Source organism: Scleropages formosus, chromosome 2 (assembly GCF_900964775.1).
Source record: "Scleropages formosus chromosome 2, fSclFor1.1, whole genome shotgun sequence".
In the NCBI taxonomy this organism is placed as follows: domain Eukaryota; kingdom Metazoa; phylum Chordata; class Actinopteri; order Osteoglossiformes; family Osteoglossidae; genus Scleropages; species Scleropages formosus.
Genome location: NC_041807.1, coordinates 20,783,326 through 20,796,998, shown reverse-complemented (window position 1 = coordinate 20,796,998; position 13,673 = coordinate 20,783,326). Strand labels below are relative to the sequence as shown.

The 13,673-nt window shown below is 38.7% G+C and overlaps 1 protein-coding gene across 1 annotated transcript; it reads left to right on the top strand.

Annotated features, from left to right (window-relative positions):
- Positions 1 to 1,367: 1,367 nt before the first annotated feature.
- On the top strand, positions 1,368 to 13,109 carry ncaph2 (non-SMC condensin II complex, subunit H2). The gene is made up of 21 exons (XM_018747187.2): positions 1,368 to 1,539; positions 2,084 to 2,214; positions 2,893 to 2,994; positions 3,201 to 3,256; positions 3,475 to 3,556; positions 3,886 to 3,954; positions 4,252 to 4,331; positions 4,611 to 4,753; positions 5,189 to 5,272; positions 5,474 to 5,589; positions 5,675 to 5,740; positions 7,788 to 7,854; positions 8,703 to 8,810; positions 9,175 to 9,222; positions 9,423 to 9,493; positions 10,212 to 10,329; positions 10,752 to 10,826; positions 11,009 to 11,058; positions 11,156 to 11,257; positions 11,780 to 11,929; positions 12,487 to 13,109. Exons 2-21 carry the CDS (start codon positions 2,101 to 2,103, stop codon positions 12,628 to 12,630), a joined length of 1,845 nt encoding a protein of 614 aa, XP_018602703.1. The 5' UTR covers positions 1,368 to 1,539; positions 2,084 to 2,100; the 3' UTR covers positions 12,631 to 13,109.
- The last annotated feature ends 564 nt before the right edge of the window (positions 13,110 to 13,673 follow it).

The window sequence follows — 13,673 nt, the reverse complement described above, 5'->3', positions numbered from 1 at the left end:
ACGTTCAACATTAAGATGAGAGGTAAATGACTGGACTTTAGAGTATGATGCACAGACTGGGAGAAAAATAGTGAATATAAAATGCTTTCAGATGTTTCACCGAGGAACATGATATTTAAGTGCTGCTATCAGAGAGAAGGAAGAAGGTGGATGAATTCAATATGCCATTTAGTGTGACCCTACATGAAGTTGTAGTGAGGATTGGAAAAGTTGTGGTTGAATCCCAAACAGGAGTTCAGTACAGTCACAACACTACACATGTGAACAATGAGACTGGGTTAACAGCATAGCCATAAGAGCCTCTGCTAAATTAATATACATTTACATTTATTCATTTAGCAGATGCTTTTGTCCAAAGCGATGTACCTCTCAGGAAAAGTACAATTTATGCATTACATTAAGAGAAGGCGACATAGCTGCAGACATGAAAGTCTCAGGCAAACCTAGTTTGTTCCCTACCACTTGCTGCACCGAGGTCCATTGTAATATACTTCTTTTAAAAGGTGTATTATCTTAACAATTCAAGAACTGACAACAGAAGAATATTACATGAAAGAACCAAACCTAGCTAGGAGGACAATATATTAAAAAAAAAAAAAAAAATGAAACAAAAATAAAATATCTTGCCATACTAGTAACAGAGGCAGAAAAGGTGCGCAGTTTCTGGGTGCAGGATACAAGAACTATTTATCTGTCCCATTCTTGAATGTCCTCAAAAAATGCTTACAGCACACGCTGAAAAGAAATTTACTTATCCTTGGTTGTTAAAGTATTTGTGAAGCAGTTAAACTGCCGACCAAGTGCGTGGTATTGACTGTTAACAAAGCAAAGGTGTTCCACTTTCAGGGAGGTGTGTGGCGGAAAACCCATCAGTGTTTTATTTCTGAAGGACTGGGAGAACCAGACGGCATTCGCTGTACAGTCATCAGTAGGGTAAAAGACCTCTTTAAGTGGAATCACACCACTATTAGAAAGAGCCCCATTATCAGGCTAAAACCTTTTTCTTAGAGGTACGTGTACTTGGCTACCGATTTCTCTCTTTAGATCTCGCGGGATTTCCATTTTACTGACCAATCAGAAATTAGTGGGGACACACTTCTGCAATATTTTACTCGTCAGAATATTAAATTAGCATTTTTAATTATTGACATTGTAACAGTTTTTACGAAGCATTATTTCATTAGTAGCAGGCACACTACGTCTACGAAACTTCGATATTTTAATTACACGCTATTCGAGAAGATCCCTTTTAGCGCTACGACGGCCGCTTTAATGCGCGAAGGTCACGAGACGTGGAGCACGTGACACGTTGCGTCCAGTTGCGCTTGCGCACAGTGGCTCGAGCTCGTAGCGTCATGATACGTAACGCGAGCGGGAAAAAGAAACAGCAACAGCTCTTTCAAATATGGTTTCCATGATTACGGGAAACTAGCGAAAGTATGTGAAGGCGTAATTAACTTTTTTTCTTTCTTTTTAAAAATTTAAAAAAAAAATCGAAAGAAGAATATATCGTTTCGTGAAATTAAAGATTTTTTAAAGGTTAGTTTGTTTCCCCTTGGGTTTCCTGTATATTTATCTCGTGGCTCGCGTCGCGAACCGAGTGGCGCCGGCGGCGCTTCTCGAGTCCGCCGATTTTTAGTTTTCACGGCAGACAACTAGTCTAATGTCAGGTGTTTTGGAGCAAACAGCGAAAATAAGGTGGCATGACTAAAACTCGTGTAACTCTTGTACGCCGGTATTTCTGAGAACAGCCCGAGGGTCCGGTATAGTTACGCGGCTCCATGATTCCACAACTCAGTTGAGTGAGTTGATGATGTCAAATGTTTATGTTTTACGCGACGGCGCCGCCGGTCATTGCAGAATAATTCGCACTCAGCTACACGAATCTGTGGCATGATGTTAAGTCTTAAGAAGAGTAAGTCCGCAGGACTGGAGACGTAAACAGCTGCTGAAGCCATTTTGTTGTTCAGTCCAAACCAAGGCGCTCCCAAAAGCTACTCTGTTTGTCCAGGTCACTCCTCTGCGTCACATTTCAGCCTTTCCAATGATTCCACCAGTCCAGATCAGCAAATTGTTTTCGCAGGAAAGCCAAGAGTGACCATGGTCATGGAGGCAGCCGACACCCGATTCGCGCATCTGCTGCAGCCCATCAGGGACCTGACCAAGAACTGGGAGGTGGATGTGGCTTCGCAGCTCGCAGAGTACCTGGATGAGGTGACAGTACTGTGTTTATTTCAGGGATGTCCATCCAGGGAGTCTGTCTCTCAAGGCACAACCACCAAGGCGCCTCTTCTCACGCACAGCTGCTTCCTTTCCTCTACCATTATTTAGAAATAAATGGAGACGACACATAGTGTTTATTATTGCCTTGAGCTTTCATAATTAATGCATGTTTCCACAATATATGTGTGGAGTTTGCATGTTTCTCCCCCCATGTCTGTGTGGGTTTCCTCTGGGTGCTCTGGTTTCCTCCCACAGTCCAAAGACATGCTCTTCAGGTTCCCCGTAGTGTGTGAGTGACAGAGAGAGAGTGTGTGCGTTCTACTGATGTATGGATTGGTGACCCATAGTAAGTAATATATCTAGCAGTGTAAGTCACCTTGGTGAATAAGGTGTGTGGCTTAGTAACACTACATAGTATCCATTGTAAGTTGCTTTGGAGAAAAGCATCTGCTAAGTGAATAAATGTAAATGTATATGCATGATTTAAGTTTTGGATGAAAATTATTTATTGACTGCTTGATCAGTAACTTATTGTGTTATTTCTTAAAGCAGTGGCTCTTTGCACATGTTTTTATAAAAATACCAGGTGTATTGATAATAGTGTAAAAAGCAAGTTTAGAACTGTGCACCTACTAGATTTCTCATGCTGCTTTTACCTTTGTTGCACAGTTGGACAAGATCTGCATTTCTTTTGATGAAGGGAAAACTACCATGAACTTTGCAGAAGCTGCACTGCTTATTCAGAGTTCTGCCTCTATTTACAGTAAGAAGGTAAGAGCTACAGTTTTGTCTGAAGTATTTTGCTTTTTAAATGTCTGGTACTAAAAAGGTACTCATTTTTGTTTTGTAATGTACAAGTAAAGATACAACTAACATTGTTTACAGCAGATGATTTTTAAACTCTAATGATGTAATCATCTAGATGTAGGTATGCTGCTGTCAAAATTATAATTTTTTTTTTTCCCCCCCTTCCCAAGGTTGAATACCTTTACTCCTTGGTATACCAGGCTCTGGATCTCATCTCAAAGAAAAAGTAATTTTTACAATCTTTACTTTCTCTTTTGAGTATTTTACCTTCTTGTTTGTAAGCTGGACAGAAGTAATTGTTAAAGAGCCTGTGACATGCTCCTCCTGGCAAGTAGTGAGTTAAATGTTAAATAATAAAAATATAGGGGGGGGGGATCATACATGAAATAATGAATTCATATTATGTGACTGAAAAGTAATAAAAAGGATTTTGTTCTCTCACAGACGAGACCAGCAGCCGTCATCAGTCAGACAAGATGGTGGCGATAATGATGTCACATTTGGCAACAAAAAAGATAAAGTGGAGGTGAGGGGGGCTGGTTACAATTCCTTACAGTGTTTACATCTAGACTTGGGTTGGATGAGCTATGTTCATGTCACTTGAATCACTTACTTTGCTAGTGCTGAATAATTTGCTTTTTGGGCCACTTGACCAGTTTGAATTTTATAGTCAGCTGGATGATACGATAGGAAGAAAAGTTCCTGTTGAAATTTTAACTTTCCTTTGTCAATTTGTTGCTGGGAGTAAATTAAACAATAAACCTACATATCATGTAATCTTTATAGTTCAGAGAGGATAACTTTGTGAAAACATTTGTTTCTTGTGCTCATATAAATAATTTTTAATTCCTCTAGTTTTTGACCCTGGATGACATCAGTGTGATGAACTCACCAAATGCTGAGATGAAAAAAGATACTGTTGATGTAAGTTTTTCTCAGTTGTATTCACTCCATGTAGGCCACTCATATATGATGGCATTTTTAGATTCACAAGTTCAGGTGAAACATGTAACGCAGAGTGAAAGCACCTGCAGGAAACCTATTTGAACACAGGGCGAATGTGGAAACTTTACACGGACTGTTCAGATTTTGAACCTTGGTTGAAACCTACAACTTTGGAGATATTAGGCTCCAGTGCTAACTGCTCCAGAAACCTGTTGTCTTTTTGTGTTTGTTTTCCTGCTGGTTTTGCTCATTGTATGTACTGAATATTTCTGTCAGGGTCTGGCGATAATAAGCCTTACACCTGGACCTCTTATACCTGCTGAAGAACAAGACAAAAGGAAAAACCCTCTTTACAGGTACAACTGAATAGAAAATCCAGTTTTAAGAAAAACCGTGTCTCTCTCACTACCCACCTGAGTTTCACCAGGAGAATGTTTCCCCTGAAAAGGTTGGCTTATGGACACACTGAAACTAGGCTTTATCTACATCTGTCTGCTCAGTGAGACACTTCAGTTAATAAAAATATAGGCAAATTATTAGTCATCATTTCCTTGCTGATAACTGCATGGAGGGCAAGTGATTGTGGTGTATTGTAACACACATTACTTGATGTGTCTTGGTTCCTCCCCACCCAGCTGTTCTGGTGAGGTGCTGGCTAGCTGCAAGGACTTTCGCATCAATAACTTCACCCCTCACTCCAGTGGAATCATTCGGCTCGACTCCTCCTCCACACCATCACAGTTTTTAAAGGACTTGGCTGCCAGACAGCCAGCCTTTGGTAAGATGCTATTTAGCTACAAGTGTTTAGTTCTTAATACTGAACCTAATAATCGAGCTGTCGCTCTTGTTTGGGTTTAGTCAGTGGAGTCAAAGCACACATGATTAGTTGCTCAGTGTACATGAAGTCTGCATGTTTTCCCTGTATTAGTGTTGGTTTGGGTGCTTCAGTTTACTCTCACAATTTAGAGATGTGGTTTAGCTGGACTGGTGATCTAAAATTGCCTGTAGTTCTCGTCAGTAACTGTATGTTAGATGGACCAGGATGTACTCCAGCAGGATCGGTTCTGATCCACAGTGACTGGCCTTTTTGGAATAGCAGTTATCTGATATATAATTTTATTATCAATAATACAGATTTGCTGTGTCCTTTACTGAATTACTAGTTCATTTGTCAGTTGGGTTGGATGTAATAATATGTCTGTTTTTGTCTTAGCCTTAGATGTCTCCAGTACTGTCCCTGTGGATTTTAACTGCCATGGTGTTCCCTTACCACCTCTCTGTCTGTCTGAAGCACCAGGTGAGGAATTAATATGCTCTTGTCATACTAAAATCTCCCCATTAAACTCAACAGCTTCATCTTCTCCAGGTCATGAGCATAACCACTGTGTCACTTGTGTCTGTTTACCTGTTCATCTTTTAGTCGGTAATACTGTTGTAGTGGAGTACTACATAGACGTTTCTACGTAACGAGTAGATGGTACCTGTTATGTGAGTGCAGATGGAGATGGCAGCATTGAGGTACAGGATGCTGCTAATGAGGATGGTGCCTTTCTGCCTCTGGAGGATGGTGGCATGGAGTCGGAGCAGGTTATGGTACATGTGGACAGACACCAGGTAGATTCTCTAGTGTTATGATTTTGTGTGTATCACTGTGTGATCAAAATTGTGCTCATGTGTGAAGCCTCTTTTGTCCTCTCAGACCACTCATGAGAGACGTGTCTTGAGGGAACAACCAGAAGCCCAGCGTACACCAGATGAGTATAAGGTACCACGGACACCATAGCTGAATAGGGGAAACATTTTATAACAATAGTGATCTACAGCATAGCAGTGTTTGAGAAAAAGTAATATACCTGGTATACCACTTCAGTTTCCTAATATTCTTCCTGGACAGATAGGATTTTACTCTTCAGTGGTTTAATAGAAAAAAATATAAATTAAGCTAACTTAATGCATCAATGTAAAAAAACTGAGAATCAGAACTATAGCAGTGCAGTACCAGTCTGCTTCATTTCATGGTACACTTGTTCCTTAATTTTACAGACACTCTCAATCAGAAGTGTATTTGTATAAAATTCTGGAGTCACTTTTAAATATATTTACAGTTCTGTTTGGAAGCATTTTATAGACATCTGTGTGCTTTTTGTGTAAATACCGGTTACATTTACTCATTTATCAGACATTTTTCTCCAGTGTGACATACAGTGATTATTGTACAGTATTCAACATTTTTCTCTGGAGTATAGATGGTTAAGTGATTGTATGGAGTGTAGCGCAGTCTTTCCGGCACTTTAACACACAATACAGGCAATTTTGTACTTGCCAAGTCATCATGTGCAATTGCAGAGCCTAGGTGCTGTGAGATATCAACATTATCCGCTGCACCACCATGCCACACAGACATTTTAGAAAGTAGATAAGTGAAGAAAATGTAAATAAAATGAGAATGTTTGTATGAAAATTAGTCTAAATGTAATGCAAGAAGCAGTGTAATATGTAAGTTTACATTTCTTTTATCTGCTTGTATGTGTTGTAAACAAGTATAAATGTGAAAGATTTGAAGCGATTCTTCTTTTCCACATTTAATCCTAGCGTAAGCTCACAATAGACTGGCTCCTCACCTTCCCAACAATATTAGGACCAGAGGGCTCTTTGTAACTCTTATCACATTTGTAGCTACAGTTACATTTCCCCTGAGGCACAATCAGCTGAATCTTAATATAGACATTTGAGTCTATTCAATTGTTTTGCAAAAAAACCTTGGACATTTTTAAAAATTAATATGCAGGTATGTGCTGGTTTACGACATTTCGGGCAGCAACGGACTACATATATGACAGTGGTCCCATAAAAATATAATGCACTGGAAAATTCTTGTCAACGAATGACGATGTAGCCGTCGTGTGGGTTGGAATGCAATGCATTGCTCACGTGTTTTCAGTGTGTTTTCTAAAAAAAAAAAAAAAAAAAAAAAACCAACTGCGCTGCCAGACATATGATTTCTATAGCACCTACGATTTATGTATAGTACATAATACATAAGAGAACTCTATTACTGCTTTATGTATTTACTGTACAGTAGTTTTTATTGTTATTTCAGAGTGTACTCTTTGTACTTAAAGTTCTGTAATCTAAGACAGCCAGCGTAGCATGGCATACTGCAGCAGCATCAGTCTCGTGTCTCTTGATTGCATAGTTTTTTTTGTTGTGCTTGATTTATGTCGTTTAATTTCGTTCATCATGCCCCCTGAGCAAACACCGTAGAGGGTACACTTAACGACAAAGTCGCACTGCGACTGGTTTCACAGAATGTATCCCCGTTGTTAAGCGGCGCACACCTGTAAATGAAAATACATAATCTCCAAAAAATTTCTGCTCAATCCTGATTGATCATTTTTTTTCCCCTCACTTTCAAGTTTTTTTGTCCTCTTTAAACACCAGACCTGTGCTATAAATACAGTGAAAGTAATTAAGGTCATCCCACACTGCTTCTCTGTGGTTGTGCTTTGCCATCTTTTTTTTGTCACGTAAATGTAGGTTTCATTTGATGTTTTCTTGTCTCCTAACTCCTAAATTTTGCAAATCAGATGTTTACTAGTGTTCTGCATAATTTCTGCTTTAATGTATGAATGGACAAATGAAGATTTGTCTGTTGCTTTACTAGGAAATTCAGGTATTGGTGTCATATCTTAAAAAAAATCTGGTAGGTCTGTGTTTTATTAATTTCTGTTCCTCAGTATTGTTCTACATTCTATAGTACTTAGTACTTTCACAGTACTGTCTGTTTACTGGCTGACCCTCAATCGTTTCAGGAACTTCCTGATCCTTGGAGATGGTTAGACCCTTATTCAGCATTTGGGGATAAGCATATCAAAACAGGTGAGAAGCAAAACAGAGTAAACTTTCATACATTTTCCTGGCTATGATGAATAAATCCACAGTTAATTATGCAGTTAGATTGAATTCTTCCCCTAATGAAATATTTTAAAAAGCAAATTTTTCAGAACCAGCCTTCTAGTGTTGAGATATTGATGGAATGTTCTAATGGTAAGAAAAAGGGCTCAAAATATCTAGTGATTTATGCACCTCTCAGGCACCTTTCACAAATGGGAAATGCTGGATTTGAAATGTTTGCTTTTAAAAATATTAAACATATTTAATAATATGTTATACTTAACATGGCTGGTATCACAGTGGTTAGAGCTGCTGCCTTTGGACCCAAAGGTCGCAGGTTCGATCCAAACCTCCGGGTGTAGTAACCCTGAACAAGGTACTTACTCTAAATTGTTCTAGTAACAGTACTCAGCTGTATGAATGGTTGTAGATAGAATTATATTTTAAGTTGCTTTGGAGAAAAGCGTCAGCTAATGGAATAAACATAATGTGATATATGTTAAAAACAATGTAAATTTGAGTGCCACCAATAATTCATCTTCAACTAAAATGATGACTGAATGACTCGATGTCCACGTGACCAGGGCATGGTGTACTCTTCAATTTTTAGCTTCTATTGTCCATAGGTTTGCTGACATTCTTTTGATGTTTGGTGTTTTCATTTTTTTTTTTATCTGATATGTTTTGAGGTTATAAAATGCAGAATATCTTTGAGTTGTATGCAGCATTGCAGAAAATTCTATGTTAAATGAATAAATGTAAACAATTTTGTTGGTCTGCTAAATCATAACCCAGTTCTTCAAGATGTACTTAATTTGTATTTCTCTCACCAGGAAAGCATTTTACCATCCCTCGAGGAGTGCAGGACATATCTGGAAACAAACGAAAACGAAAGGCACTCTCCAAGCTTCAAGACTTCACCAGCTGGTTCAATGGCACATGTGAGATATATATGCACAGTGCTATGTTTAGTACACTTATAACCTTCATGGGTTTCCTCTAAGTTAATCCATTTCTAGATTCATCCATTCATGTGTCCTTCACTGCTTTTGCATACCAGTGAGAACTGTGGTTCAGCAGTAGTAAATTTGCATTATCAATTGCATATCTTAATTTGTTCTGACAAAGTGTTTAATTTGATGAAGTCAATTGCATTTTTCCAATGTTGTTATATCTCCACTTTTAGCTTAACTTTAATAAAGTGGTAGGTATTGATTTTACTTTCTACAAGTGTTGTACAAACATTTTTGCTAAGTTTGTGTTTTTTTTTTTTGTTTTTTTTTTGTCTTTGCTTTTCTTCCTCAGTGTCAGAAGCATCCAACCGTAAGCCAAAGAGAGGACCTACCTTTGCAGGTAATTATGTTTTTAGTTCTTAAATGACTGTTTCTGTAAAGTAGGCTTTAAAAGGTTCTTCTATGGAAGACTTCTAGCATATTTATTTTTGTGTCAAATATTTATAACAGATATACGTAGTAAGTTAACCCTCATATTTGGTAATCTTCCTGTTTTATGTTGTGATTTTTCCTGTATGAACTAAAGTTTCTGTCATTCAGGGCTCGAGGATCTCTACTGGAGTTGCATGAAGGAAAGGTTGAAAATGCAGAGGACCTTCCACAGAAAAGCAGTATGTGTGCTCTTTTTTTTTTTCTGTAGTTGACCAGAGACATCCACACTAAAATTAGTTTTTAATTTTTAAATATCAATGTTAGTCCCTTTAAATTTGGCATTTCTCAAATTCCAACCGTATTTTTGTTAGAAGATCCTTTTAAAAATTATGTTTACCTCTGTTGATCTAAACCAAGGTGCTATGTGCTTCGATCTCTAGTGTCGTGTGTGTGTGTGTGTGTGTGTGTGTGTGTGTGTGTGTGTGTGTGTGTGTGTGTGCGCGCGCGCGCGCGCGCGCGCGCTAGGTGTACTCCGAGATATATACCCGTTTGAGTTTGGAAAAAGTAGGAAAACCTGAGTTTGAGGACTTTCGTGTAATACTGTTGTTTTGGCTTATGAGGCATTTCTTTGCATTTGTGAGAACTGAATTTGGATTTCAGCTGAGCAACACAAGACAGTTATTTACATTTATTCATTCAGCAAGCACTTTTCTGAAAAGTGATGTACAATGGTTGTCATTCAGCTGACATCTTAATACGACCAACCTAATTACCCCAAGATTTGCTCCAGCAAAAATTTCCCAACTGTAAAAAGTTAAACAATTGTTGGTAGTTTAACATTGTCACTTTGAAGAAAAGTTTCAAAATGAATAAATTTGAATGTAACGAATTGAAGAATACTGTAAGAAGTGAATCTATAATCCTTTATGTATTTTTAAATAACTCACGATGTTCCAGGGTATAGTTTCATGTCGTGACACATTCATGGAGAAGAGTTTGGAACTTGGAGGTGCTGAGAGGCAAGCAGAGGAGGAGGAAGCACAGCCTGAGGCCTTCCGGGACAACAATGCTGTTGGTGAGTTTGCCCAGTGACAAGTGGAAGAAGGGTGAAGGATCAATATGTGGTGGACCTTGGTAGAACTCAGCTACTGGTGAGCCAGCACACTGGTCAAACTGAACTTGTCCAGAGTTTCAGAGATGAGAAACGATGGACACTTATTCTCTTAACCCTGCTTTCCACATTGACACAAGTTTTAGCTGTAAAACTCATTGCTTAATCTTGAGATGTTTGTTGTATTTTACACTAGGTTATAGATGTAAATGTCCCAAATTTTAACAAAAAAAAAAAGATGAGGGCAGATGTCAAATTATTTTACACTGGACATGGCACAGTGGCAGGGCAAATGGATGCAACAGGGGAGGTGTGATGCTTGAAAGAATATCTGATGAAAAAAATGGATATTTGTTGTTTCTCTCTGACTTTTGGTCCATCTACAGATGATCTCTCAGATCATGACATGTATCCAGATGAGGCCCCTTTCCAAGACTTGGAGCAACAGGATCTCTTAACAGGTACCGTCCTCCCTACTGTTGTTTAGCACTCGGTATGGGCATAGATTGTGATAATGAGGTGTTGAAATGTACAGTTGACTAACCTGATGTTTTGTTATATTTTAAATATATAATGAAACTTGCAGTTGATTACACATTATTGTATATTTATGTAAGCCTGGGATTTTAATGTCTTTCTCCAGCTTCTCAGACAGACAGGATGAGCTATGAGGACTTGGTCAGGAAGAATGTGGTATGTCTAGCCTCACAATTGGAGCACAGTAACCAGTGTGTTGCTCAGGGTTGCTGCCACTACCTCAGATTGTCATGCACGTTATGTACTTTTCCAGGAGCTTTTTCTGGTGAACTCCCAGAAGTATGCACAGGAGACAGTGCTGTCACGTCGAGTGAAGGACTGGGAGGAGAAAATAAGCCCTCAGCTTAAGCTGCAGGTACAACATTTGTGTCATCTCTGGCTCAGAAATGAACAGTGCACAGTAAGAATGTGACAACTTTCTTGTAATGTTTCTCTTTACAAAATAATTATGCACAAATTGTCTGGTATTCTGTATTGAGTTATAAAATTGCTGCATGTCACCATTATATGAAATATACCTCAATACCCAGGACAGTAATTTTGTACTGGAGGTGGCGCTGTTGAGTGACAAATTAAAACATGCACCACTAGTCTGTGAGGAATTAGTAGAGATAGTGGGTGTAAATTGGAAAGAAATTGAGGATGTTCCTCATTTGCGGGGAAAATGTCAACATAAAAAAAGAATCAATATCACATCCTTCTGCTGTAGTACACTCTTTGTATTGCTCTGAGAAAAGGTGCTTTGGAGAAAAAGCACCCCCCCAGTGAATAAATGCCATATTTATAAAATAGGTAAAATAGGTCCAATTATTTGTGCTTACGAAACAATGTTAGCTAAAGAAAATTTCCTCTCTCCCCACACCTCTGTGTCCCTCAGGAAGAGAGGCTGGTATTCAACATTCATGATTACGGGAACCAGGTGGTGGACACGTTCAGCAGCATTGGACAGACACGCTCTTTTGCCTCTGTGGTGCATGGAAAGGAGAGTCATGAGGTGTGCCGGTACTTGCTGGCTTCTCTGCAGCTGGTAAGTAAGTGCTCATTGTGGGGACCTGCTATGTGCACAGTATTCAGGCATGGGGTCCAGTCTGTGTAAATGTGACAGAACAGTTGTGAATAGAAAGTGCTGCCTTTATTGTGTGGTTTTTTTTATATTATATATTAAAAAAAAAAAAAAAAACACTCTGATTTCCATTCAAAACGCAAAGCTGTCATGTTGCCAGAAGTAGCAGTTTTGATACTATGCTTTGGTCTTATGTTTTTTTTATAAAAAAAAAAAAAGCTTTGCCTTTAATACTATTTCATTGTGCAAAGTTTTGAAGTATTATTAAATAAAGGGAATAAACACTTCAGTTGTTGTATCCAAGTGTGTTTGTTAAAGACTAACTTTATCATTATGACTTGGATGAAGATTAGATCACTTTAGGAGCCACTGATTCAGAGATCTAAATAATGACAAATGTTTTGTCACAGCTTGTACATATCTTAAATGTTCTGTATCTTCATGTTGTTCTCTTAAGATTAGTTTCATGCTAGCGGCCAAGCATCAGAGCTTTCTTAAAACTATTTGTTTTTATTTTTGAGGCAAACGATTACACCATAGAGATCCATCAAGAGGAGGGGCTGGAAGAGGCCATTGATACCATGACACTCACCCTGCTTAGCAAACAAAGAGCTCACGAAAGGTTCAAGACGTACACAGCCCCCTCCATTGGTGATGTACTGTGACTGTTCGTTTCACGATCTCCTCAGCTTTGCATCTGATCTTCACCTGCAGATTCCTCCATCTTAACTGGCAGAACAAAGGAATCGCCAAAGAATGCAAAATATTTCATGAAAATGACAGCTATAATTAGGTATAATATTTTACATAATAAAATAAAACCTTGAACAGTACTTGATGCTTTTTGGGGTGTCCCTGGCTCTTTTGTAGCACACTGCGGACAGTTTATAGGACTGTCATGCACAGGCACACTTGTTTCCGGTAACTAAGAATCAGTGCAGGGCTATGACAAGGATCCTTTTCGTATGACGTAGTGCCAGGATGAGAATGACTTTGTATAGGACAAAGTTCCATGTCTGCCTGAGGTCAAAATTAAACTGGGTTTCTTGTCATAATGCAGTATACATCATGTTGCTTTTCCCTGTATACCTTTTATGTCTCAGTCTAAGTTCTTGTATAATACAGAAATATGTACTGTAGGAAAATGGCAAAATTAAAATTTTTACGAAAGGTCTGCTGGATTTCAGTCCATTTTTCTTTTACCCCTCAGTTTTTCTATGTTTCACTATAACTATTCAGCATCCACTGCCACATGCAATGTCAAAATACACTAATGCCTCAATTTTTGAACACACCGGAAGTTTTTCATTTGTTTTGTTTGTAACTCCAAAGTCCAAGTCACCTTTTTGCACCAGGTCACAATATCACAAAATCTTAAACAGAGGAATTTGTATTTGTGGATGTTTTAATGGCTCTGTATAGAACTGTTCAAAAGTGGTCAAGCAGAAAAAGTTGAATTCAAAGTGTTTCCATGCTGTCTCTTCTAAGCATTACAGAGAGAAAAATAAGCTTGTGTGCTAAAGATAACCTAAAAACGAACATCCTCCTTAAGGCCCCCAAACAGCCAAGGCCGGTAAGGCTGACTGGCCCTCGCTGTCTCCGTGTGTCAGTGTATCGTACCAAAGATGGATGTTCATAAAGACTGGGGGATGTGTCAGGATTGAATGAAATTCAATACTCGTCCTCCCACACAGCCCCAGGGGCAACA